Below are 26,407 nucleotides of genomic sequence, written 5' to 3'. Positions count from 1 at the left end.
AAGAAGCCTTTCCTGCATAAAAAAAATAAAATCTAAAAATAAAATAATAAAAAAAAGTGTATAAACAAAATCATATTTATTGCATAAGTTGAAAGGAGGCAAATGAGTGGATTTATTCTTCGTCAGTATCCATGGTATCCTCTTCTTCATCGTCTATTTCTTCGCTTGTAAGTGTTGGGATTTCTTCAACTTGTTTGTCTTTAAGCCAGTGCTGATATTTCTTTGTATGTCCTACTTCAGTTTGATTACGGCATTCTCTTCCATAAATACATAATGGTCTTTGATGTATTGATTCTAGCGAAATATAAAAATTTAATAACAAATTACCATAAAAAATTAATTTGTATTTACCAGGAATATCAACAGAACAATCGTTGCTTGTCATACGGTTTTCAAGGATCATGGACAAAACATACTCTGAGCAAGAATTACATGCTCTGCTATCCAAATTCACGTCAAGAGGCGTATTCCATTTTTTCTCTATTGTAAAAAAAAAGGGGGGGGTTATTGATTGAATTTGGAAGCAGCGTTTCTTCCACTTACTGTAGAGGCCATTAGTTATGTAACTGTCAAGATCTAAATCAAATATATCTTTTGGAGTTTGTTGTTGATGTATAAGATAGGCTTTTAATAACTCCTTTTCATATTCATTGAAATGGTCGTATTGGTATTTGTTAAATTTACAGTCCCTCAGTTTGACGTTATTATGATCAATGGGGCAGAAACAGAGGGCACACTTTGAAGAATCTTTGATGACGAGTAGATAACGAATTCTAACTCTGTTTTCATCATAAACCATATATTCGTTGTGATGTAGTACAATGTCATTTGTTTGTTCAGTAAAAGTGTTTTCGACGCAAGGACCAAATGTAATACGGGTCTATTTATAAATTGTGTTTTTAACGTTTGCTGCACAGACTTTTTAAGAAAAAAAAAATAACTTACACCATTCTTATCAAACACAGTATTGAATGGATTAGGTACTTGCTTACCTAATGCTTGCACAGAATCATATGGTGCTGAATCTATTTTTTGTGAGCTGCTATAGGTTTGCATTCGGCCAAGGGCTACTTCACAGAGCAGCATGATCTTATAAGGAGAGTTGGCAGACATGTAGCTGTCATGGCAATAGCCCAATGACTTCATAAAGTTGTCAGCAAAATATATGCCTGTTCCTAACATAGCGCCCTATGTAATTTTACACAAGTCAGTCATTTCTGTATTTTAAGCCAAAATCTCTTACATTGGTCTGGGCTGTATTGGGAGCACCACGAAGACCTTGCTTTAAGATACCCATAATGTTACCAATTCTTGACCCATGCCATAACAGCATACGGTTTGGGCAACTTTCATAGGGACGGAATCGAGTTTGCTCTTCAGCTCTTTGGACATCAAAAAGGTGAACCAGATCATGATTTTTTGACGTAGAATTCATATAAGACATAACCATATTGTATTCTGTTTCGCTACTGGTTATCTCTTTCATTGAACAGTTCAAAGCACGATAAGCGTAATCTAGGGGACTAATCTCATTCATATGATGCTTAGCAGCCAGGATTACATTAGCCGCAAAACCAACATAGCTGAAATCCATTAACTTTTCAAATTCATCGTCATAATTAAATGCTGTACTATAATAACGAGAGTTAGGTTGAAACACGGCAGTTTTGGATTCACTAGTTTTTGGCATAAGTTGAGAATATTCAATAAGCTTTTGAGCCAGTTGGAAAGTGTATACTATCAAAAAATAAAGTAAGAAATGCAGAAATAGATGCATTTTTTTAGCTTACATTTGGCTAGTTGTATTTGCGATTTATCATTGTAGTTTTTTCTTGCAACATTCAATTTATTGTTGAGATCTTTGGCTTCCATCAAGAGTTGGCGGGCTTCTTCAATTCGCTTTTGCGGAACTTGACCCAGCGGCATATCGATCATTGTATCCTTGTAAACCTTTGATAGATATTGATAGTTGCAAATAAGTTTCATGACATTCAAAACGCCGGATGGTAAGCAAGATGGTGTAGAGGAAGCCATAAAGTCAAAATCATTTAAAAGCGTATCTTTTGGATGCTTAGACTCTTTGAGTAGATCGTATTTCCCAGGCTTCGCTTCAAATAATGAAAGGTCCTCCCAAGCATTAGAGGTTTTGGATCTAAAGATCGACTTAAACTCAGCAACAGCTTCTTCTTTTGTTAAATAGGGTGTACGTTGATGTTGGCCTTCTTCTCCAAATGTTCCCCAGCGTGTCCAGAGAACATATAGATCAAGTACCTTGTTATAGATGATGCTCATTTTATAAGATCTACAAATTTTATTAATATTACCCTTCCATATGTAATTTATGTACTTACGAGCATTCAATTTCATTCCATGAATTAATGTTTACTTTTAACAACATGATGTCATAGGGCTCATCTGCCTCATCACACTCTACGTAGCCGACTTTTTCTAGCTTCGAGTATGGGTCGACTTTAGCTTTCGCATCAACTTTTTCTTTAATTCCATCCTTTTTCTTTTTGGCATCATGCTCTTTTTGAAGAAATTCCCTTTCTAAATTTGCAGCTTCATCTATTTGATGCATAGAAATAGAATCGACTTCCATTGCATATTCTGCGCCATGGCTAGTATGGTCTTCTTCTAAATTGATGTTTTTGATTGTAGGTTCCAATCGAGTCAAACATTCAAAAAGCTGCTTATTGGACCTTTGATATGCATATGTGATAGGTGTGTTTCCTTGACCATCCACCATGTTTAAGGCCATACGAAAGGTGTCATCGCCCATTGCACCCCTAAGATATTCAAGCATCGACATGTTTTCAGAAGAATAACCATTCAAGCAGCCAAACAAATAGGATAACATATTTCGTTCTTCATGGTCATGCCACAACCAACGAATGGGGACTTGGGTTTTGTCACAAATGAGCATAACCATATCTAATTTATTCTGCAATATAGCATGTAAAATAGAGGGTATCTTCGTTTGTGGCAAGTTTAAGAAGCTTATGAAACCTGGCAGTGGACAAGTATGATAGCTTTCAATATTTGGATCAGCATTCAGAAGGAGCAACCGCTAAATATATAAAATGAATAAGCTTTTTTTTTTTTTTTTTTTTTTTTTTCCTCTTACTTCAGCTATAACAAGATTGTTTTTAGAGATAGCTAGCTCTAAAGGAGTCATACCAGAAGCTACATCTACAAGAGAAACTTGGGGTTCAAACTCCTGGATCATCTTGTTAAAAACAGAATCCTTAAGCTTCTTGTTTTGAATCCTTCTGTCTTCTCCACCCTTAAGTTCTTCCTCGACGAGCTGCGCAAATAAAAATTGATAAAATATGCTTCGGTTATTGGGACCATCTGACATGTTTAAATCTACTTTATGCTCAAGAAGTGTCTATCATAGAAGTTGTATTAATAGGAGAAAGCGCTTTGAAATGATTATGTTTTTATACTTTACTTCTTGATTTTGAGTTTTGCCATTATCCACATTAAACATAAATAAGGATCTTCCGTGTTCTGGATAGCAGTTAGGGCCATATACATTGGGATTGGCACCCGATTTGAGCAATAGCTGATAATGAAATGAGATGCCTCTTCTTTTAAATAAGTTGATTATGGGTTTACCTTGAATATACTTTCATCATCTTTCAAAGATGCCACAAATACAGGATGAACTAGAGATATGAGCTTCTTGCCGCATTCATCTTTTCTTTCAATCATTGAAGGTGTATCCAGATTTGCTTTTGCGTCTATCAATAGCCTTAGAATATCAATATTTTCGTTCTGACAAGCTGTCATGACAGCATTAGGACGGTTGTAGTGACTGTCCTCGTCAGTATCTACATTATGTTTCAACAGAAGACGAACAATATTGATGTGGTTTGCCTTGACTGCTTTCAAAAGCATAGAATCATCTTTAGGCTTATTCTGTCCACAAATGGATGCTCCTGAATTAATCAAGATCTATGCATTGAAAAGCAGGGAAAAAGGTTAGATTTCCTATAGTAACATTTTGATGTACAATTACTTTAACGCTTTCAGCATTCCCAGACTCAACAGCATAGTAAAGCTCAGATTTGCCATCTTCATCAAAGATGTTGATTTTTTCAGATTTCAACAGGTATTTTAATAGGTCAGCTTGGCCATGTTTTGCTGCATAATGCAAAGGAGTCCGCATAAATTTATCTGGGTAAATACCAAGATTTAATGGAGCAATTCTTGTAATAATTTCATGCAAATACTCGTGCCATATCTCGCTATATAAATCGCAAAGATAGTTTAGATGAACTATAAAGGTTTTCGTATATTGCTTCTTTTAATACCTGTCAAATGGTGTGAAATCAGAGATAACATGCCATAAATTTTGACTTTTATCTTGAAGAACACCAGAAAGGTCCTCATTCTGTACAGATTGTAATAAAAGCTCAACCATATGAAATTTTCCTAAACATTAAAGCAAATCAGCACGAATACAGTCAATTTAATCATAAACAAATCTTTTACCATTGACAAGAATGTCTCTTACAGACTCTGTATAAAAAATATATAAGGTTAAACATAAAAATTTTCCTTATTTTTGTTTACCGAGTAAGCTTATTCCTCTTTCCATAATCAAGTATGCCAAATTTATAACTGATTTGGATAAACTGTAGCCAAATGTTGTCATATCTTTGCCGTTCTTCAATGTAATTTTCTCTTTAAAAGATGTTCCAGAGTTACATAGCATAACAGCATAATCGACATGACCATTTTGAAGAGCTAACTGAAGCGCACCATTCTATAAGATAAAGATCTCACATTAGACACCACTTCTCTAAAAATAAAAGCTGGGCTTACATTGTCTGCATCCATGGTGTTGACGTTGACCTTTCTGTCAATAAGCATGGTGGTACAGCTAAAAGCGCCTACACAAGCGGCATAATGAAGAGGTGTTCTTCCAAATTCGTCTTGTGCCTCGCAGTCAATATCTTCATGGTTGAGCAGGTATTTTACAATATCAATGGGATCAAATCTTTCGGCGATGTCTAATTCACCCTCAAAGATACAACCTTCATATTCCTTAATACGCTCCTTTTCTTCATTTGTCATATCAATTTCTTCTTGAGGATCATGTTTCTTCTTTTCTTCGATTGCCTTTTTCTCTAGCTGTTTCTCTTTACCGGCTATCAACCAAGAATCGGTACAGGAATTGGAATCCAAAACATAGGTGTTAGAAAACTTATCCAACGCATGTTCTATTTCTTTTTTTTCTTTGAGTTCTTTCGAAATCTGACGAAACTTTTTGGCAACAATGGTAGTGTGACGATTCAGAGGCACAAAATCCATTTTTGTGAAGACATAATGAAGCGGTGTACGACCTGTAATGAATAATTAAACAGTAAGTTTTTAGAATGCCGTATTTTCTTGCAGAAAAGTTACCAAAATTATCCTTTGGATTCAAATGAGCACCAGCATGTATTAACAATTTTTCGACTCTGAATGAACGATTGTTTTGCTTTTTTGTTGCTTCTATTGCAAAATGGAGTGGTGTTTTTTGAGCGTTGTTGACAGAGTTACAATCGGCACCGTGATTTAACAAGAGTTTAACTACTTGGTGCTTTTCAGTTAGAACAGCAATATGTAGAGCAGTATTTCCTTCCAATGTTCTATATGAGACATCTGCGCCTGCATCTAAAAGAGCTTGCACAACTTCAATTTTTTTGCTTTTGATGGCTTCAGTTAGAGAGGATACACCATAATTACAGAAATTAGGATCAGCACCCAAAGAAAGTAAAGCTTGAACGATTACAAGGTTTCCATTACGAGCAGCAGAAGACAATGGAGAGTTTCCTTGAAGATCGCATGTATTCAGAAGAAGGAGGCACGAGCAAACTGTGGCTTTTAGATATTTCATATAGCTATCCACGATTCCTTCTTGATTCAATGAGCAAGATAAAATCAATGCTGTTTCACATTCTATTTTTAAAGTTATAACAACAATAACAAAAATTGCTAATAAACTCCTTACGCTTATTTTTCAAATGATGTTGTAATTCCACCTTTGAGTGTTCAAGTATCGTCTGAACCAAAAGAGCATTAGATGTACTTATCGCTTTCATAAACAATGTGTTCCCATCCCCATACTGAAGGTTAGGGTCAGCACCAGCATCCAGAAGTAACTTTACGATTTCAATATCAAAAGCTTCTTTTTTCTTGATAAGATTTGAGATATTATCAACAGCGACCAAAAGTGGGGTTTGTCCGAGCTCATTTAATGAATTTATATGAGCATCTTCAGATGGAGCAGCTTTGCACATACTCTTGAGGTTTTCAATGTCCATGTTAGAAGTAGCCTTCATAATTGGAGAGTCACAATCTGCTCTGGCTGTATAGGGGCAACCATGATATTGTATGAGGATCTCAATTGTTTTATGGAGCATAGCAGGAAAATCAGGTTTAGTGACAGTGAATTTCTTTTTTAGTGCTTCTATAGTCTCCAATCGTCGATTGGGAAGCTCTTGAGATTTGTCACGTTTTTTATGATAGGCAATAGTCATAGGTGTGCTTTCAAGTATTCCTTCAATATTTACTTTAAGTTTTGCGTCACAACCATGCTGTAATAAGAACTGAATAAGATCAAAGCATTGAGTATGAGCAGCTAAGGTTAAATAAAAAAATCAATAACTAAGAATAAAATATTGGTAATGCACATTACCTAAGTGTATAGCGCCATAACCTGTCTGTATAGGATATTCATGTCTTTTGGCTTTTGGGTTGTTCTTTTTATAATCTTTGGGAAGAGCTACAACAGCATTCATATCGCATGAGAATTTGGACAATACAAGCTTCATATATTTAATCTATTATAAAGTTGTTTAACGAAAAGTATCTTTCCAGCATACTAAGGTAAATAGATGTTTCGAATTTTACCCAAATATCGAAGGAAAAGGTCAAATTCACCGGAAGGTTGCGAGCTGCTTCTTCTGTAACATTATGTTTTTGCATGTAATTTGCGCTGTATGGAGGAGTATAGCCTAGCATATCGCGAATCATTTCTTTTTCTCGAACCATAGATTCTTTCTGCATGCGAATAGCGTGACAAATTCCATAGACAATTGGAGGATAGCCTTTGTTATTTACTGTATTAGCCTATTTATTGCATGCATTAGACAATATTTTATGTAGGCTATTCATATGTTCATGTACTATCAGTTTCAGGTCATCATTTGCAGGCTGATTTTTCTCAATAGCTTCCCACATAGCATCTGCAGCTGCCAGCAACCTATTTTTTTGAATACAATCCATTTCTCTATGGGGTTGCAATTGCTCGATATAAGCAATGAACCTACTGAAATAATGGATAAAGTTGTTTCCATTTACGTCGACATCTTTCCAATATTTGGCGCCAGACTCAATTAAAAATGTGACCATTGAATGATTATTGAATCGCATTGCAGAAGCCAATGGTGTTTCACCTTCTTGATTCTGTATATCAATATCCGCACCATAGGCTACAAGCATTCCAGCAAGCTCTTTATGATACATGATTCCATCCTGGTCATCATTCTCAAAAGCTCTTGTTTTCTTATTAGCGTTACTTCCATACCCATATGCATGCCGTCTCTTTTTTGGATAAAATGATTCATAGAAACTAACAAGGCATTTTATATATGTCGTATCTTTAGCGAGCGAGTGTAGACAACTATCGCCTGTGATTATGATTAAACAATTAGTTACAAAGTATGCTTATTGCAAATAATCTTACCATTAACATCAGTACTATTGACATCTGCATTCATGTGAAGGAGAAGTTTAGCTTTTTTTAAATTGAGTTCTTGGTCATGTTTGTTTGAAACAGATTCAGACACAGTGTGCTGGAGCATACTTCGTCCTTCTTCATTTTTAAAGTTCACATTGATATGATGTTCAGGTAAGTCCAATAGATACTTGACAATGGCCACATGACCCTTAATGTTAGCAATGGAACAAGGTGTAGTTCTCCATACATTACTCAAACCAGGATTAGCTTGACCATAACCTATTAGTAAATGAAGAATACTAAGATGACCAAAGGCGGCAGCATAGTGTGATGGCCTATTTGCGGAGCTATCAGATGCATCTGCATCTACTCCCTGTGACAAAAGATATTTGACTACATCAAAGCGACCATCAATACAGGCCAAATGCAACGCATTCTTGGAATACTTGTCACCCTTTTCAGGATCAGCCCTGCCTTCTTCCATCAGAACACGAACACATTCAAGGTGACCATTCTTAGCAGCATACATCAAAGCCGTGCGTTTATCCAAGCTTTCTATAGAATCAACTGGGAAGCCATACCGGATCAAGATGCGACAAGTTTCAGCGTGTCCAAAGGATGCAGCTAAATGGAGAGCAGTCCTTTTGTTTCGGATAAGAGACTGAAATATAACAGAAGAATCTTCGGTGTCTTTTTTCTCAGACAAATGTTTGATAATAAGCTCAACGTTGTGTGCTCTGCCAAATCGAGCCGCTTGCATAAGAGGCGTCATTTTGTATTTATCTATTTGAGTCACACTGACGCCTTGAGAAATCAGGTATTCTAAACAATCACTTGTCTCACTGACAGCTGCAAAGAATATTACAGTTCGTCCAAAACTATCAGACGTTAATCTTTCGGCAGCATCCAAAGTTTCATAGAACTCTTGGAGATAAACTCGAGAAGGATTGATAGCAGCACAGTGGAAAGGAGTGATTCCATATGCATCAAATGCATTTTTCAAAATTTGAGGTTTACGATAGGATCCCAAAGGCTGGCCATTGTCAAACTGATATGATCATAGTTTAGAAAACCAAATTAGGCTATAAACTTAGAACTTACTTTCAAAGTTTCAACGTGTAGTGTATTAAAAGTGGTTCTTCCGTATGAATCAGTTTGCATTAGTTCGCAAGCCAATTTTCTACTTCCAGCTTCTATTGTATAATAGATACTCCTGGGATAACTTGAATCATATATATTTGCCTTAAAGCTGTTAATTGTACTCATTTCTTGAAAAACTGGCTCGGTAATGTGAGACATAAAGCCTTTTATCACTTCGCGAGATAATTGAAAATCAATGTCCAGCTGAAGTTTGTATTCTTCGCACATAACGTTTGAACCATGATAAAATGCGGAATCACCCTGTCGATTTCCTCTTGATTCTTGAACTTGCCTATTTATCAACATTGGTAATTATATACCTTAAAAAGAAATAGAATATTTGTAGAATATTACCTGAAAGCCATCTGTCCATAAGCGCCTCTTCCATAATTTGTTCCTGTATCAGCACCATATTGAATATATCTAATAGGGATTTCTGGTCGCTTAACAGATTTCAAATGTGATTCTTCCATCTTCTCTTTAATAGTCTTTGTGAATTCCTCCTTCCCAAGAATGATTGAATAGCTTAGAATTCCCAATTCATATTTATCATCATTGGGTGGTGCAGGTATATGCTCTGTATCATCGAATGCTGCCACAAATCCTTTTAAATCGTCTTTCTCAAGACATTCCTTGTAAGATCCAGCAGCACACATTAAGCAACATTCTTTTTTATCAACAGACTCGATTTGCTTCATGACCTCCGTAATACTAATCGTTTCTCTTAGAGCCCTTCTTACTTTTCTTTCTTCCATCTGGGTTTCCAAAGTGACAGCTGCCTTGGTTTTTCTATTACCGATAGATTTTCCTTTTTTGACCCCAGTACCACCATCATTGGATGATGTTTTACGTTTGGTGCCACTTCTGTGATCGTCTTCATCGTTGTACGTCAATATTTCAGCATAGTCTGCACTCTTAAGGGTCATTAATGCACGGGCCCTTGGATGCACGTGATGGGCGACCTTGCTCATCCCCCCGGAAAGAGTAACCTGATTGTTGATGTACTTTTTCTTGATACGCAGAGAGTACATCTGATGCTTCAATAGATGCCTCATCCTCCCATAAAGCCTCTTGATTTCCTTCACGTTGTACCAAATAAACAATTTGTCCCTACAAGCAGTTAAATGAAAATCAATTCTTTCCAGTATACACCGCACTTACTGATTGATCTTTAAAATCAAGAATACTGACAACTTCTCCCTTTATGTTACCAGCAACTGTAGCAGCAGATCTTTTAATTATCTTGCGAGTGATGTCTCTTTTTGCGGTATACTTGTCCATGACACGGCTCTATTTTGAAATTGTATTAAAAATTGGCATGTTATAATTTAATTTTGTTTCTACTAACGTGATCTCTTTGGGGTTTTGCAATTTTTGTCAATTGCTTTCTTTGGCGTTTGGATGATGCTATCGTCATAATTAATCTTAAACAGAAGTTGGATGTGACAAAAAAAAGTGATGTGTAGAAGAAAGAAAGCTTCGTGAAAGCACTTGTATTTATATTAATTTTTTTTTTTTGCTAAATTACTGTGCAACAAGAGCTAAAAGGGGGCTGTGAACAATGGATATATTAGAACACGGGGTTTAAAAGGGTTTCTATGGTAACCAAGCTGCAATGAATATTGCGTAGTCATATAAACAAACCATTTTCATTTATTAAGAATTCAACTATTATAATTTCATGATTTCATAATAACGAGAGATAGGTACAACTGTAAAATCACTATCAATTTCTTCTACATTAAAATCAACCGGTATCTTTTCAAACACAATAAAACAAGATGTATCGTCACACTCTTCAATCACATATTTGCCGTGTTTTGAAAATAATGCTTCCAACCTTTCAGTATTAAGAGGTGTCTGTTTATATGTGACGTAAAATGCACTTCTTTGGTTTGTTATGGCCTCATTATTGATAAAGTCCAAGTAGTCAAAGGCTGATCTGACTAAGGCTGCCTTGTTAATACTATTTTTCAATATAGGACTCACTGTATTGTTGTCAACGAATAAATCAACTTCTGTAGATCCATAGTTGTATATCTCTTCGTCTTCACCATCTTCATACCAATTGCCCTTATCTTCTTCTTCATCATCATCGGTCACCTCCCATCCATCGCTATGCAGCTTTCTGGCCTCGACTTGCTCTGGTTCCTTCTCCTCTTCAACAGTAAATTTTGGCGGATTTTTTATTTTATCTAAGTACGATGTAAGCCTAAGGAATGCAGCACCTGTCATAAAAGCATCATAACCAGCTTCATGTGCCTTTTCAGTCAAGTATCGAGGAAATTGAGGGTGCATATCAATACGAGGATTAGCAAAAGCTTCTTTACTTGTTTCAAATCTAAGCTGCTCTAGTGCTGTAGCAGTTCCGAATATTTTCTAATAAAAATATGGCAAAGTGAGCTTTGCACATCTTAGACTAATAAGGAATAGGCTCTTACAAATAGCTCGGGTTCAGCTGCACACATATATTTTGTATCAATCAGACTACAGACGTCAGATATTAGTAACTTTTTTTTAAATTTCCCTCTCTTTTTACTTTGGAAAAAGCTTATGTGTCAATACTTTAAACTCTGCCAGTGTATCAGGTAAAGGCTGGACGAATTGTCCTATAACATGACAAATATCTAACAACATATTATGGCCAACAACCATCTTTTTGGATTCTGAAATCATATCAATGACCTTCCTAAATCCTACAGCTTGTCTACAATCGTTTTCAAACTTTTCAAGCTTTTCCTTTTTGCGCTCTTTTTGCTGCTTTTCGGTTAATTTGGTGATGCGAATAAATCCTTGCATACCAATGGCTGTAAGTTCGCTATAACTATATTTCGTTATTGTACATTAGTCTTTTTCTCTTCGCAAAAAAAAAGAAAAAAAGAAAGAAAAAAAAAAACTTGGTACTTTAAGATTATTTACTTGTTTCTGACCTCTTGGTATATTAATCTTCTCTGATATGCATTTTTTGCCACAATATTGACCCCATCATCCTTTTTGTTATCCTTTAGCCATTGTTCAATTTTTTGCTTTGCAGCCTTCATAAATTCAAATTCTTTTTCGTCCACAGGGATATTAGGCATATCGTCCGCCATTCTTTTCTCTCCTTGTTCTCGATATACTTTTTCTTCTTGCTTTGTTAGATAGGGAATGCCTTGATAGACCCATTTGTTGAAGTCAAATGATTGCTTAACCAAAAAGTCGAATGCTTGGGCCTGTGTCATAAAGATACGATTGGCTTGAACCGTTCCTGTAGTGCTCGTAGGAAAAATATAAAAATTGAAAGGCTTGGCAATATACCGACCAGAAGACGCGTCCCACTTGAAGGTGCACAAACCAAATTGAATGACAATGAATCGTTCTGTGGCCTCTTTATATTCAATATACCGATCTTGAAGAGAATATAGTCTTTTATTATTTAACGGGCGGTGAAGACCTAGGTATGTTCAGTTATATTGTTGAGAAGTTAAACAGAGGTGTGTTTACCAGACAGCTCTGTGTCAATTGCAATTACATCACACTCTTTAATGGCTTCTTCAACTATTGAAAGCTTTTCCACAAATTGTTGTCGCGAGATCTCCATTAAAAAAAGATTGAAATATGGAAAAGGAAAAAAAAATACTTACTGCAAATTCGGTGTTCCGATCATTTTGAGATGCAGATATTTTTGTATTGCAAAATAGTGTTCTAAACACAAGGGGTATCTGTAATTTATTTTTTTGTATACAAGGAGGAGGGGAGATATTCTAATGATCTGAAAGATGGCGTACGAGCAATAATGTTTGTTCATATACCAAGAAATTGAGTGAATGAATAGGAAAAGCACGTATCAGGGTGACTGTGATACCTCTATAAAAGCCAGCTAGTCCTCCCCTTTTATAAATATCTTGCACACAATTTCTGGTATTGCCGTATTTTGGTTTTGTCTGTAAAGTCTCTTTTTGAATTAGGCTTTTCACGAGATCCAAAGGAAACACGACAAGCCAGCACATAATACCACAAATACCACCTGCTAAGAATTGTATACCTGGTCCGGCTGATTTGTTTTGCAGCTCACTTAAAAGATATTTTGTAGTTTCGTATCCTCCAAAATAGACACCTGTTCCAACAGCATCCCTTACTGTAATACAGTTTAGTTGGTCTATTCTTCCTTTTAATGATGTCACTTACGCAAATGTAGTTTAAATCCGCTATATAACCCCATGATTCCTCTTTTTTTAAGAATTTCTTTTGCGGAATGTAAACTTGAAGTAGAAGTATACATACTTCTTTTATGTATATTACAAGGAATAGTATCTCTTGGCAAGGGAGGGATTGATGTCGGTGTCACAGGGAGACCAGCACCGACCGTTCGATTGATTGTTGGTTTTAGCTCATTCACAGGACGCGTCATTGTTAGATCACCTGTAGATATACTACTAGCTCGTAGCAAATACTCTAGTTGTTTTTGTATCTTCACTAGCTCAAATGGACAACTAAGAGCAGCAATAAACGCACCACTAATTGAACCTGCTGTTGTGGATACGGCCATAGTTGATAGAACATTGTGTCTATCAAAAATAGAGGGCTGCGTCTGTTTTGCAAACGCCTTTGATCGTTCATAAACTGTAAACGAGATGGATTTGATAATACTGACAGTGATCAGGGGCGGAACGACACCTAACATAAAAAGAAGGAGAAGGAAATTACATAAAGAAGTTGACACGATGTCTTTTATACTTTTAAGCTGTGTCTGTACCTCTAAAAAACCCTCGTATACCTTCTTCTTTGTAGGTTTGCTTGACACATGCAAGGATGGAATCATAGGGTTGAGTCTGAAGCCTTGTCTTTACAGAGTCAAACTATAATAACAATAGGCATAATTCGTTGTCAATACAAATAAATGGTCATTCTTTTTATTTCTTTACAGGATAACCCGATATCACGCCAACAACAGCTGCTGCAGAGGCTGCAATGACTGTTCTATTGGCTATGTATTTTTAAAGCATGAGACATGAGCATTCAAAATTAAAAAAATAAAAAAAACACAACTCTCACCCCATAGAATTTCTCTATACAAAAATGGGAAAGGTAAAGGATGTATTTTTCTTTCCAAATTATCTTCGTTCGACATGTTGAAAAACAAAAAGAAAAGGAAAGATTCATTGTAGTTCAATGATAATTCGGTTAAAATTTTCTTCCAATCAAATACCAGAAACATGTCTATGGGGTATTTTCCAAAAAAAGAAAAGCAAGTACAGCACCTTCAAGTTGGACCAATAAATAAAATATTGAGCTCAACTACTGTTGATTTCATACTCAAAAGGAGATACGATATGCCTTTTGAACTCTTAGTCCCTTCTCCCATCTGTTAACAATATTAAATTCATAATTTTTACATTTGATACAATCGACAATGCATCGTAAAACAGAGTGGATCTTTTTTCGTCAAGCTCATTTAATTTTTTAACTTACAAGGCTTTGATAAAATGACCTGACTTAAAGGCTGCTGTTTATCTGCTGCATATATTGAACACTGATTCAGCATAAATTCAAGGTAGTGCGTAGATTGGCTAACTGCTTTTACAATAAGACTCTCAGTACAAAAGATAGAAACTTGAATATAACCAAAGTTGCTTTTTTGCTATTCTTTACTATATGTGTATGTAAGAGGTCTTCTATAAGCTAAATCATCCAAATAGAGGAAATAATCAATGTACTCAAAAACAAAACATTGTAGACAAACAATACATATTCAAACGATATGATTGACTATAATCTATACATACGAACTTTTAACTTATTTCTGTGTAGCTGACGTAATAATGACTGCTTTTTAATTGGTGTGTCTTTTTGCTGCTATTTTTTCGTTTTTCTTTTTTTTTTTTTTTTCTCCTTCAGCCTGTATTATATTATATCCGCCATCTTTTTGTAATTATGAGCTCAACAGAAGAAATAGAATCTTATAAATTCCAATTAGAACAAGTTGAACTTGCTCTTGCATCTGATCCAGCCAATGAAGAATTAACAAAGCTCCAAAATGACTTGAAAGAGTTGATTGCCATGTTTGAAGCACAACTACCCGAACAGACCAACAACAAGCCATCTCCAGCAAAACATAATAAAACAGAGGCACCAGCAGCTACTGCACTAAAGACCCAAACATTCGCTGTTGATCAGGAAGTGATGGCTAGATGGTCGGGCGATGGACAGTTTTATAAGGCCAACATTACTGCCATTGGAGGTGCTGATCAAGTATTTTCGGTTCGATTCAAAGGATACAATGAAACGGAATTTGTTAAGGCAGAAGACATAAAAGCAATCCCCAATAAGAAGCGTGTTGGTATTTTTGAAAACATTAAGGATAGTCATAGCAGTAACGCCAGCAGTGACGAAAACAATAAAAAGAGAAAAGCAACAGACCAGCCAAAGGTCAGCAAAAAGAAACAAGCATCAGAAATTGAGCATAAAAAGAATGCCTGGTTAAATTTTGCTCAAGTGGGTGGCAAAAAGAAACATTCGCCTATTAACAAAAAGAGTATATTTAAATCACCCGATAATCCAGAAGGCAAAGGTAATTGTATAAAAATTTGGTTTTAATATAATCAAAAGCTAACAGCAAACACCTTCTTGTAGTGGGTGTGATTGGTAGTGGAAAAGGCATGACGAGCTATCAACAAAGAGGGAAACATATTTATGCTGCTGCTGATGAAAAGTAAACTTTATTTTTATACAAAAAATAAAAATAGTGGCTAATGATGCTATTGTTAAAGGGTTTCTATCAAACATGAGAAAACATATACAATTCGCAATCTAAACAATTTCCTACTCGGCTTATGTTAATTTGTAAGAAGCTTGTATCTATTGGATGCTGTATAGTTTAATGACCTCTTTTTGAAGGTTTTTACACATCCTTTTTCTCTTTGTTCTTTATTTTCTATACAAAGATAAGTATAGGGGAGAAGAAGCTCTCAAATAATACCCAAGTTAATTCTTTATTATTATTGAGAAAAGTATCCTGTCTTTCATTCATGAAAATGTAAGGCAAATAATATGTACAATTATTTTTGCCGTATTATATAACCAGTTATTTAATACTAATACAAACAAGTGACCCTTTTTTAAGACACCTTTCATGGAAACTAAAAAGACAACTTTATTTGGAGTTTTCATCTTTCTTTGACAAGTAAAAGATAATGTCTCAATGAATCAAAGTACTGGTGTAGTATTTTATAAAAACCCCCCAAAATATTTTAGACTATAGGCAATAATCCTATTTAATTCATATCTACTTTAGAAGTATATAATAATCATCCTGATATCTTGCCAGCCTATTATCTTGTATCTATTTATCATATACAATCAAAAGGTTAAAAAAAAGCCCTTATTGACAGCCTACATTATAGTTGTATAATATTGTATAGCTGTTATTTCTTTTTTGTTCATCAGGCATATACCGAGAATTCCTTCAATAACCATACATTGCAGCAGTCACACCTCGATGAATGCTTTTGATTTATCAATTACCTTACCTACTTTGACTGACAACAATATTTAAAAGGTTGTCCTCTCCATCTATCAATAATTTTCAATACCTTTTTGTTCAAAGAAACGCTCTTGAATATTCTAATGAACCTTTGGCCAACATCTCATATTGCAGTCAAAATGGAATTTGACGCTTGATATTCCAATATTGCTATTCATCATGCCAATTGGATCAAAAGTCAAATTCATACTTATAAAAATGCTACTGCTTTTTTCAATATGTCCAAAGAGGCATTGAAAGCCTGTTTGCTATCAAAGGAGACGCGTTAATTCCTGTCTAAGCACCGTAAAACAAAAACGGCAAAAGAAGCAACCAATGTTTCAGTACCAGAAGACTTACCTTCTGGTGAAGCATCTGAAGCAAAAGAAGCAACTATTAAAAATAGGAATGTAACAAAAAATCCTTCCATTGAGTCCTTTAATCTGTTTAAGAATTGTAACTGCTGCAATAGATGGTTGTTTAAATGGATTCTCTTTTATCTGATGCCTGCTGCACAGTAGCTGAGTTCCTTTTCTTAAGAAGGGGCTCCATAGCCTTGGTTAAAAGACAGTGCTAGTAAAGCTCGTCTCATGACAGATGCGGATCCTTTTCCTGTATACATAAAAATACGTATATTAACTAAGGGCCAGCTACTATGTTTATTAGTATTCCTTTTGACTTTCTTTGTTGCGTCATTACATGCTGATGATCGACGGGCTTTTGATCTTCACGTTTTGATTAGCTTCAAGATATGTTACATGTAAATCCAAAAAAAAAAAAAAAAAAAAAAAAAAAAACTGTTTCACCCATTTGAAATTATCAAACTCAAAAATATTCTTTCAAATGTTTGAACATGGAAAGAATATAATAAAACAAGTTTTATTTTTATCAGCTTATTTTTCTTTTTATTAGCTTTATAATGTTTTTATTGCTAATAGAAACAATTATAGGCTTATAACATTTGTATCAATGATGAAAACACTTTACTGTTCAACTAAAAATTTTACTGGCCAGCTTCATGTTTTATCCAACAGAAGAAAATTTTACATTTTTTTTATTAACGGCATCAAATTTCTTTATTTTCAAACGCGAAACACTGTATTGTCTAGTCATTCCACTTATAAAAAACTCTTTCAACTAAGTATATTTCATTCAGCTTGCTTTGTAATTTTAGAAAATATCTTTGATGTTCTATAAAAGTATGGTGAGACCCATTTAAATCTTACCTATCATTCAATTGCTGTTTCATAGTGCATTATTTTAAGTGCACGGCTCGGAGATCAATGTCTAGAGTCCGACCGGAAGTTATTTAGGTACGTGCAATCAGAAAATAAGAGCAGAGAAAAAAAGCTTTTTTTTCTTTATTATTTCCTTTATGCTACCTCAATTTGGCTTTATTGTCGCACAAGCTGGTGCAGATTCACAGCAGCCTCCTTATTACGCGAGGCCTTATATACAACCATCAAACGAATATTATGAAAATCGATTTTACCAACAACCTTTACCGCCCATTGTGCAGCCTACTGATTGGAATTACTACCAAGAATGGCAGCAACCACAACCATTTGGAACACACAAAACTATTCAAGAGGTTGAATCACATTGGCAGGGTAAATCTTTTTCTATAAAAAAAAAACTCTCACATATAAAGTTTGAAAATAAATCCATTGTAAAGAAGAATCCGATACATTATATGAAAGTGAAAATATACGTCAAAAGCAAGAATATAATGATCTGATGCTTTGGATGGATAACGAGTTTTGGGAACAGCGTGATGAGTAAGAGATTTGGTTTTTTTATATGGCATTCAATTTTTCACTCATTTTTGTTATATAAAGCACATATAAAGAAAGACGTCAATACTTAAAAGACGAATTGAAGACACTAGAACAAGGTTTAATAGATTTTTGTTTGAAAATCCTTGCTTAACGAACATAAAATAGGAACGCATTCAGCATTTGAAGATGCAATGTTGGATATTGAAGTTCGAAAAGAGCAAACAATTGAATGCGCAGAAAATTTCAAGAATTATGAACTATCGCTAATAAATTATCAATATGAGATGGAAGTGAACCTTTTACAAGAAGAATATAGAGTATATTGAATTCAAATATTTATGTGAGATGCTATCTAATTATCTACTATAGACTGAAAAGAATGGCCTTCAAGCATTGATGCTACAAACTATTGCAGAAAAGAGAAAATTAATAAAAGAAGATAAAGAGGATTATGAAGTGAATGATGTATTTGATGAAGCATACAAAAAGATAGCCAAAAACAAAATAATGTTACGCAAGAAATCGAATTTATATGAACGACATGCTTCTCCTTCAAGACTGGAACGAAGAAAACAAAGTAAGAAAGTTGTGCTTGTCCATTATTATACTAACATTTTGATAGATCGAACACAAATGCTATACAACATACATGCTGCTCCAAGTTCAGCGGAACAAGAAGAACTGGAAGCAGATCTGTTACAAATGAAGGTATATAATAGAATTTGCTGATTTCTGGTCACTCAGTAGAATACATTTCTAGGGTAAAAGTCCCAACAAGTTAAAGAGCAAATTTTAAAAAATGATCCAATGCAGGCGATAGATTCATGCACCACAGATTCTGAGAAACAAAACAACCAAAAACGCCGCAATGTAACAACGAGCACACGGTTGCTTCTGCAATATGCCCGAAAATCATTTTTGTCTCTCCTTTTCTATATTTTTTATTTGTGTTCTTTCTATTTTTTGTGTAATATATTAAACCAAGAGACAATGATAACCTTATTATTATTCTGTCTTTTCCCATTTACCTGGGCTGATGTTATCAGCACTAGTTCAATTCAGTGCGATTGTGGCTTTCAGGACAACTTGACCACAACTTGGTCAGATGTGTGGCATATGAATTTTCAAAACAGGCCATCTCCTAGCAATTTGTACGCTATACACGACTTATTCTTTGCTAATTATATTATTGACGCAAAGTATAATGATTCTTATGCACGCATATTTCATAAAGAGAATGTGAATACATTAGAAGATGCTATTCAAATAGCCATCACTGTAAATCAGACAAGTAATGAAATCACCTGTGGAGGATTTGGTACGACAAGGTAAGCATATCTCCTCATTTGATCTTTTTTTTTTATTTTTAGTAACTTTCTATTCAGACAGGATTTTTTATATGGATCATTTAGGAGTTTTATGAAATCAACCAGTGTCAATGGAGCAGTTGCTAGTATGTTTGCTTATCACCCTCAAGGAGAAATTGATATTGAAATAGTCTCTGCATTACATCCACCGCAAGCTTATTTCGCTGTGCATCCTGGTTTGACCGTACAATCAAGAGCATCTCCTTTAACGCATGGCAATTGGTTTTTCTCTTTTGATCCTTCTCTAGTAAGCACAGCAATTTAAATACTGGATTTTCTTGTGCGTTAACATACATTTAAGGATTATCATGAGTATAGATTTGATTGGTTACCAGGTCTTACTATATTTTATGTTGATGGCATTGAAAGATACAGGATGACAACCAACATATTAAATCAACCGAGTCGAATTATGTTCAATCATTGGACAGATGGTAACATCAAGTTTAGTCAAGGTCCTGTAAAACAAGATGCTTCTCTTTTTATCAAGAATATGACATTCTTCTTCAATTCAACAGATACACAGCCTAGTTGTCTAGTAACCAACCAGGCGTGCAAAGTTCAAGGTAATTCCTCTTTTAAATTTTAATTTTATTTACAAAATGTACCCTGTTTATAGATGTCATTTCTTTTATAAATAATAATTCTACAACGCTTGAAAAAACAACACCTTCTTTGGTATCCCCTTCTTCTTCTTCTTCTTCTTCTTCAAGCATAATGGCTACTGCAAGTGCTATCTCAATGACTATTAGTTTAAAAGAACAACAAAATATATCATTAATAATAATAATATCATGCCTATTTTCCTTTATTATTTCATAGTAACGAGCAACATAAAGAAATATTTCTTTACTAGTGGCATTATGTCTTTTTTTATATATTTGAATTATTCTCTTTTTATTTAATTACTCTACAATTTACATGTAACTTAATAAATGCATTTTCTATTACCACCTGTTGGAATACAATGCTTTCTGTACCAAATTCATAATAAATTATGGGAATTCAAACGTCAGTTTGCAGCTTTGATATTCCTTGTTAATTGCTTATATATTTGATAAGAAATACGTGATGATTTTGGCAATTGGTTACCATATATTATCCTATTGTTGCTAATGAATTTCAACTTTGTTTATATCTGAACAATTGTTATCAAGAGCTAAGAGCAATTCATATTTTTTGTAGATTCCAGTTGGTTTTTTATATGATACGTTGGATCTCAAGTTATCTTGTTATACTTTTAAATCACTCCGCTTACACGTTTAGCAATAGTTAGAAATATTTTTGGGATCAAGCCTCATGTCGATTTATGTATCAAAACTCTTCAAGTAGTAGATAATCATCGACATTGACATGGTTATCTCCATTCTACTCAACTGCAAACTCAGTTGATCGATCATAAATGACGAAAATATCCTTCCATATTGTCTTTTCCAAGTATCATTCAAGCCTTTTTATTGTTTCCTTGGGTCTTTTGGTACTCTTTTTGGAAGCATTAGGTCAGCTTCTTTGTACCGACTTGCTATCCATCTGACAGTCGTCGATCGTATCTCAATGGTACATGCAATATAACTACACAAGCTCCATCTTTGTGCATGCATAGCATTCCTAAATTAAAATTGCTATTTTCATGATGTCCCAAAGATATGTTTGGATAAGACTTTAGTTGAAAGCATTTATATTCATCAGTTAATTGCTTAGAAATAAAAGTTTCTTGTTAGAAAAACGACAACTTGGTGTGTGTAACTGTATACTCGCGAGTAAATGAGCGAGACATTGCTCAGTGTTCAGTCAAAGATGTAAATAACTAAATTGTTGTTCAATTGTTGCTTTTAATTGCATGCAAATTAGTTTGTAAAATTATTTGACTTTAAAGGGTTGATCTAATTTTGCATGTCTCGAGGATTACTTAATGAACGAATCTTCTTAGAAATAAAGATCTAGTATTTTTCAATCGTTCAATTTATTTTGAGAAAAGTCTTTGAAATAAACTTTTTTTATCATTATGTTGGGCTTCTAAAGAAGATATCAGCTTTGAATAGTATTTTGGATTTGTGGCAGGTATTAATATTTTTTCAGAAATAGGATACTTTAGTAATATTATTAGTTTTAATAGAAACATTTGTTTTATGTTACCTTTTCTTGAAACTTGTTATCTAATAAATAATCGAGTGCTTTCATTTCTTCTTTTGCTTTATAATAATCCAATGTTTGTGGCGATCTAAATTGTTCTTGTACTTTTTTAGCCAAGACTTGTTTCATACCTCTGTTGGGTCTAATTTTATCTTCTGGCCATTCTTTAATAATACGAAGATATGATCTGTATAAAGATAATATCTCTCGTTGAGTAGGTGTTGACATTAAGGAAGAAATAGAGTAGAACCCTTTCAAACATTTTTTTTTTTATCCTCATAAAAACTCCGCAACATCAATATTCAAGTTTTATGCAATTCAATAATATTTTATTTATTCTCTGGTTTTGACAACAGGCTCCCAAGCGTACAATTTAGGAGTAGTTGTATTGTAGGTTTTATACCCTTTTACTGTACCGGAAAAGTTTGGAATAGGCTCTCCCCACCACTTTTGAGGTTGAATATTCATTTCAGTAGGTGGTTCTTGAACAATACGTGAAAGCCACATGTGCCTATTTATTATACAAATCAGAATGAATTAAAGGTCACCTTTTTGCTTTTTACCAATCAGGTGCAATGTCACCGGCTTCGGGAAAATCACTAGCATATTCAACCCAGCGTTCACGGCCTACACATAATCTTGTTAAAAGTAATTCTTTCTTTAAGAATCATTTCTACCTGAAACTTCATCGTTGTTTTCAAAATATTTATTTCCATTGGCATCAATACCAGCAAGTCGGCCCCACTTTGTATCACCAATGTTGTTCATTTGTTTAATGTAGCTGACAGGCCCAACCTTAATAAAATTCTTTAATGTACGTCCAATAGTAGACATGGTGTTGTAATGTAAGAGTTGAAAAGAAAAATAAAATTGCTCAAAGCCATTGTGCTATTTGTTGACGTCACACTTTTGCAACACCGTCTGTCTGAATTTTTTATTTTGCAGGGTTGAAATCAGTTGATAATTTTTCCACTCTTTTTTCTTTCATTAATTTTATAACCATGTTTGCCCTTCGTCGTGCTGCTGTTAAAGCTGCTCCTCTTGCTGTTCGTGCTAGACCCTTCTCTGTTTTAGGTGCTCGTTTATGTAAATATCAATAATTCATGTATAAACAACCACCACTCATTTATACAATAGCTGGTGCTGTCAGTCACAGTGCTGAATCCAACTTAGGTCCTGGTGCTCAACCCGGTCAAATCCCCACTGATCTTGAGCAATCCACTGGTTTAGAACGTATGGAATTACTTGCTACATTAGAAGGAAAGCAACTCTTTGATATGGAACCTTTGAACATGACTCACCTCGGTACTGTTAAGAACCCTATCGTTGTCAAGTCACATGACCCCATTCGTTTCGTTGGATGCACTGGTAAAGAGAAAAGTAGGAAGAAGACAAAGTTGAAAGCTAATTTATACGGTTTATAGGCTTTCCCGCTGAATCTCACGATACTATTTGGATCAACTTGGATAAGTCTCACGAACATGACCGTTGTCCTGAATGTGGTTCCGTTTATACTATGGACTTTGTTGGCAGTGAAGAAGATCATCATCACTAAAGGAAAAAAGAAACAAATTGGATAAAGAAAAAAAAAAGTTTTTTTGTACAAAACATTATATAACCACACAACTCACAATAAAAAGATATAATATACAAGCATACATATTACAAAGGAGAAACTCCCTTTTTTAAATAATCTTTTTTAGCAGGTTTATTCTTTCGCTCCTTTTTTTTATTATATATTTGCTTTTGTCAATTAAAAAAGCTGCCCTTCTTATGTGTGTATGGTTTTGGACTCCTTGAATCCACGTATAGAACCTTTCTTGTATTCCAAGTTACACATATTGACATCAAAAGAACAAAGTATACCCTATTTTTTATAAAAAAAAGGTCAATATTTATGTTTTAATGCAAGCTTTGTATCACGGACCAAAAAAAATAAAAATAAAAACAAAAAGCTACAAAAATCTTCTATTTTTTACATCAAAAGGAGGAAACATTCTCCTTATTTTAGGAACTAAACAATTAAACTTTTTCTTTTCAGTAACGCAAATATTATTCTTTTATTGGCGCATTCTACGCATACAGAATTTATTAGGGCTTTCACGTCTATTTTTTGGGCTTTGATCTTTTTTTTTTTTTTTTTTTTTTTTTTTTTTTTTTTTTTTTTTTTTTCAAGGCCTTTTTTGTTCTCTCTGTATTTCTCTCTTTTTTTCATATTCCTCTTTTTTCTTATTTTTAATGCTATTTGATGAACCAAGTAACACTTCTTCTTTATTTGGCCATTATTATAACCAATATTTGTTTGGTATTAGGTATTATTTATTTTAATTAACAATAAGATCTGTTTATTTAATCTACTTTATAGCTCGAAATAATAACATCGCTGAAAACCATCTCTCTTCTTCTTCAACAACAACAACAACAACAACAAGTATAACAAAGTCAGGTACACTCACATATAAAACCCCCCGTTTTTTAAGAAAAAGAACAAGATTCGAATTCTCATATTAGGACATATAAAATGCAAACACTCATCTACCATTCACTGTTGGCACTCAACAACAGTATTAGATTATTCAGAAGCAACAGTAATTATTAAAAAATGTACCACTCGAACCGTAACTCACCACTGTCCGACTCCGATCATCATCACCACTGTTAGCCCAACTGAGGAAAGCACTGCTTCAAGGCATCCAAAAACCAAAAAGTCAAGATACACAAAGAATAATACTTTAAGCCACAATAGCTTTAAGCACACAAAAAATACCCTCAATTATTCAGCAACAAGGATGGCTCCTACAGCTACCACAACAAGTAGTGCTGAAACTGTGATCACAATAACAAAAACTGTTACTGCAATTACTACTACAACTAATTTAACGCCTATCATTAGTCTTCCTACAACCATAGAAAGCAGTAACAATGGTAGTAATAGCGTTAGTAACCATCAAAACAATGATAACAGTAATGATGATAGTGGTGATGATAACAGCACAGATAATGAAACCACTGATAATAATAGCGATAACAATGAAGATGGTGATGACAACAGTAACAACGACAACAACGATACCGACGATGATAATAACGACGGTGATGATGGTGACGATGGTGATGACAACAGTAACAACGACAGCAATGGTAACGACGACGATGGTGATGATGATGATGATGATGATGATGATGATGATGATGGTGATGATGATGATGATGATGATGATGATGATGATGAGGACGATGATGATGAGAGCGATGATAGCAACGAAAGCTCTAGCATTGTAATTACGCCTACGCAAAGCATACAACAAGTTGCTCCAGCCCAGCCTTCTGAACCTTCTATCTTTAATAATAATGAACTTCCAATATCCAACAGTGTAAGTAATAAAGCACTTGGAATTGGACTCGGTGTTGGTGTTGGTTGTATGGCTGCTTTAGGTCTCGCAGGTCTGCTGTTCCACAATAAGAGAAAGAAGCAAGAGGTAGTCCTTGAAGATGAAAATATTGGAACACGATGGACACCTCAAAACTTTATAGGCGTCGTTGCCTCCACCGTTTCTAACCTACCCCGTTCTCCTTCTCAGCGAAGTAGAGCATCTACAAATCGTTAATACATTGATAATATATAAAACATGTATCTTTTTTTTTCTCTTACTTAACATTTACACTTTTTATCGTTTATATAGAATATAATAAAGTATATGTGAAGAATATTTTGATAAGCCCCGCCATCATAAAAAAAGGAGATATGGCAAATATTCAACTACACTTGCTAATTAATTAGAAGCAAAATTCGTAAGACAACTAATTCTGAAACTATATAAAAAGACTTATTTATCTAGCAGCTAAACCATGATATGTGCATATTATTTTGCATTCAATAAAGTCCTAAAAGGCACGTTGAAAAGGGGCTTTGCCATGTTTTATTATTGGCGGAGAATAAGGATGTATAACATCTGACGATTTGAGCTTCTTTTCTTTACACTTTTGTTTCTAAATTCGTAATTAATAAAGCAAAAGCAAATCAGCCCTTTTCTGTATATTAAGTTATATTCCCTGAATTCGGCTTGTATGATTTTGCAAACTTAATTTGACTACGTTGCTGATTATTATTTGAAGATTGATTGATGTGATATGAAGAAAAGGGCGGGGAACATGAAGCCCTTGTCTAAAGTCCTCAATTATGCAGCTTTTCTAGCAGTATTAGTGATTATATCAGTGTCATCGACATGTAGTATAGATGAGAAATGGAAAACCTTGCTCGTAAAAGTATGGTAAGTAATGTAATCATAGTTAATGACAATATGATCTAAATAAATACTATATAAACTATATATTTTGACTCACAATCTATCTATTCGATTTACTCTTTATTCAGCACCCCCAATTGATCTTCTCTTCCGATAAAATATTTTGTGGCACTGAGCAATATGTCATCCATACCAAGCATCTACAAGTCACTGTGTTGACTATTTTATTTTGTTTTTCACTTCAAAACAGTGCCTCTGATTCCATATGTACAATACATTATTGAGTGCAACACAGGCATTTTGACTATTCCCTTGTTTTGATAAATATATCATTATTCCTAGACTACTTAAAGCAGGCAGCCCTAAGGTCTGACTTTAGTACATACCCGATGCACATATCTCAGCGCATCGACCCCACTGTGCCTCCTTTGTCTAACATTTTCTCTCCTGACTAAGACCGTTTACCTTTCATTTACAATAAAATGCTTGATCAAAGAATCAAAAAA

General features: G+C 34.5%; 8 protein-coding genes across 8 annotated transcripts; 4 read left to right on the top strand and 4 right to left on the bottom strand.

The window, feature by feature from the left end:
* Nucleotides 1-200: 200 nt before the first annotated feature.
* On the bottom strand, nt 201-9,906 carry RO3G_04955 (uncharacterized protein; the record flags this gene model as incomplete). The annotated part of the gene is made up of 24 exons (XM_067659545.1): nt 201-211; nt 352-480; nt 544-880; nt 946-1,188; nt 1,244-1,737; nt 1,791-2,302; nt 2,352-3,070; nt 3,128-3,391; nt 3,455-3,568; nt 3,622-3,960; nt 4,025-4,253; nt 4,320-4,440; nt 4,501-4,527; nt 4,582-4,774; nt 4,834-5,354; nt 5,416-5,952; nt 6,005-6,634; nt 6,692-6,836; nt 6,907-7,125; nt 7,183-7,461; nt 7,575-7,627; nt 7,742-8,783; nt 8,837-9,167; nt 9,230-9,906. 24 exons carry the CDS (start codon nt 9,904-9,906, stop codon nt 201-203), a joined length of 8,166 nt encoding a protein of 2,721 aa, XP_067515646.1.
* Nucleotides 9,907-10,546: 640 nt separating this feature from the next.
* Nucleotides 10,547-13,265, bottom strand: RO3G_04954 (uncharacterized protein; the record flags this gene model as incomplete). The annotated part of the gene is made up of 8 exons (XM_067659544.1): nt 10,547-11,254; nt 11,317-11,362; nt 11,415-11,699; nt 11,795-12,308; nt 12,359-12,422; nt 12,499-12,576; nt 12,667-12,992; nt 13,043-13,265. 8 exons carry the CDS (start codon nt 13,263-13,265, stop codon nt 10,547-10,549), a joined length of 2,244 nt encoding a protein of 747 aa, XP_067515645.1.
* A 328-nt stretch (nt 13,266-13,593) lies between these two features.
* On the bottom strand, nt 13,594-13,985 carry RO3G_04953 (uncharacterized protein; the record flags this gene model as incomplete). Its single annotated transcript, XM_067659543.1, has 3 exons — nt 13,594-13,713; nt 13,780-13,841; nt 13,910-13,985. 3 exons carry the CDS (start codon nt 13,983-13,985, stop codon nt 13,594-13,596), a joined length of 258 nt encoding a protein of 85 aa, XP_067515644.1.
* Nucleotides 13,986-14,788: 803 nt separating this feature from the next.
* RO3G_04952 (uncharacterized protein) lies at nt 14,789-15,570 on the top strand (the record flags this gene model as incomplete). The annotated part of the gene is made up of 2 exons (XM_067659542.1): nt 14,789-15,425; nt 15,488-15,570. 2 exons carry the CDS (start codon nt 14,789-14,791, stop codon nt 15,568-15,570), a joined length of 720 nt encoding a protein of 239 aa, XP_067515643.1.
* A 2,580-nt stretch (nt 15,571-18,150) lies between these two features.
* RO3G_04951 (uncharacterized protein) lies at nt 18,151-18,950 on the top strand (the record flags this gene model as incomplete). Its single annotated transcript, XM_067659541.1, has 5 exons — nt 18,151-18,154; nt 18,320-18,471; nt 18,524-18,731; nt 18,777-18,862; nt 18,915-18,950. 5 exons carry the CDS (start codon nt 18,151-18,153, stop codon nt 18,948-18,950), a joined length of 486 nt encoding a protein of 161 aa, XP_067515642.1.
* A 2,534-nt stretch (nt 18,951-21,484) lies between these two features.
* RO3G_04950 (uncharacterized protein) lies at nt 21,485-22,488 on the bottom strand (the record flags this gene model as incomplete). The annotated part of the gene is made up of 5 exons (XM_067659540.1): nt 21,485-21,610; nt 21,658-21,841; nt 22,025-22,165; nt 22,218-22,281; nt 22,332-22,488. The coding sequence occupies 5 exons, from the start codon at nt 22,486-22,488 to the stop codon at nt 21,485-21,487; spliced, it is 672 nt and encodes a 223-aa protein (XP_067515641.1).
* A 167-nt stretch (nt 22,489-22,655) lies between these two features.
* RO3G_04949 (uncharacterized protein) lies at nt 22,656-23,209 on the top strand (the record flags this gene model as incomplete). The annotated part of the gene is made up of 3 exons (XM_067659539.1): nt 22,656-22,740; nt 22,792-23,022; nt 23,079-23,209. 3 exons carry the CDS (start codon nt 22,656-22,658, stop codon nt 23,207-23,209), a joined length of 447 nt encoding a protein of 148 aa, XP_067515640.1.
* Nucleotides 23,210-24,443: 1,234 nt separating this feature from the next.
* Nucleotides 24,444-25,262, top strand: RO3G_04948 (uncharacterized protein; the record flags this gene model as incomplete). Its single annotated transcript, XM_067659538.1, has 1 exon — nt 24,444-25,262. One exon carries the CDS (start codon nt 24,444-24,446, stop codon nt 25,260-25,262), a length of 819 nt encoding a protein of 272 aa, XP_067515639.1.
* Nucleotides 25,263-26,407: the final 1,145 nt, after the last annotated feature.

This window comes from Rhizopus delemar, genomic scaffold (assembly GCF_000149305.1).
Source record: "Rhizopus delemar RA 99-880 supercont3.3 genomic scaffold, whole genome shotgun sequence".
Classification (NCBI taxonomy): Eukaryota; Fungi; Mucoromycota; class Mucoromycetes; order Mucorales; family Rhizopodaceae; genus Rhizopus; species Rhizopus delemar.
The sequence above is the reverse complement of the archived record's forward strand: the minus strand, read 5'-3'. Positions and strand labels throughout refer to the sequence as shown.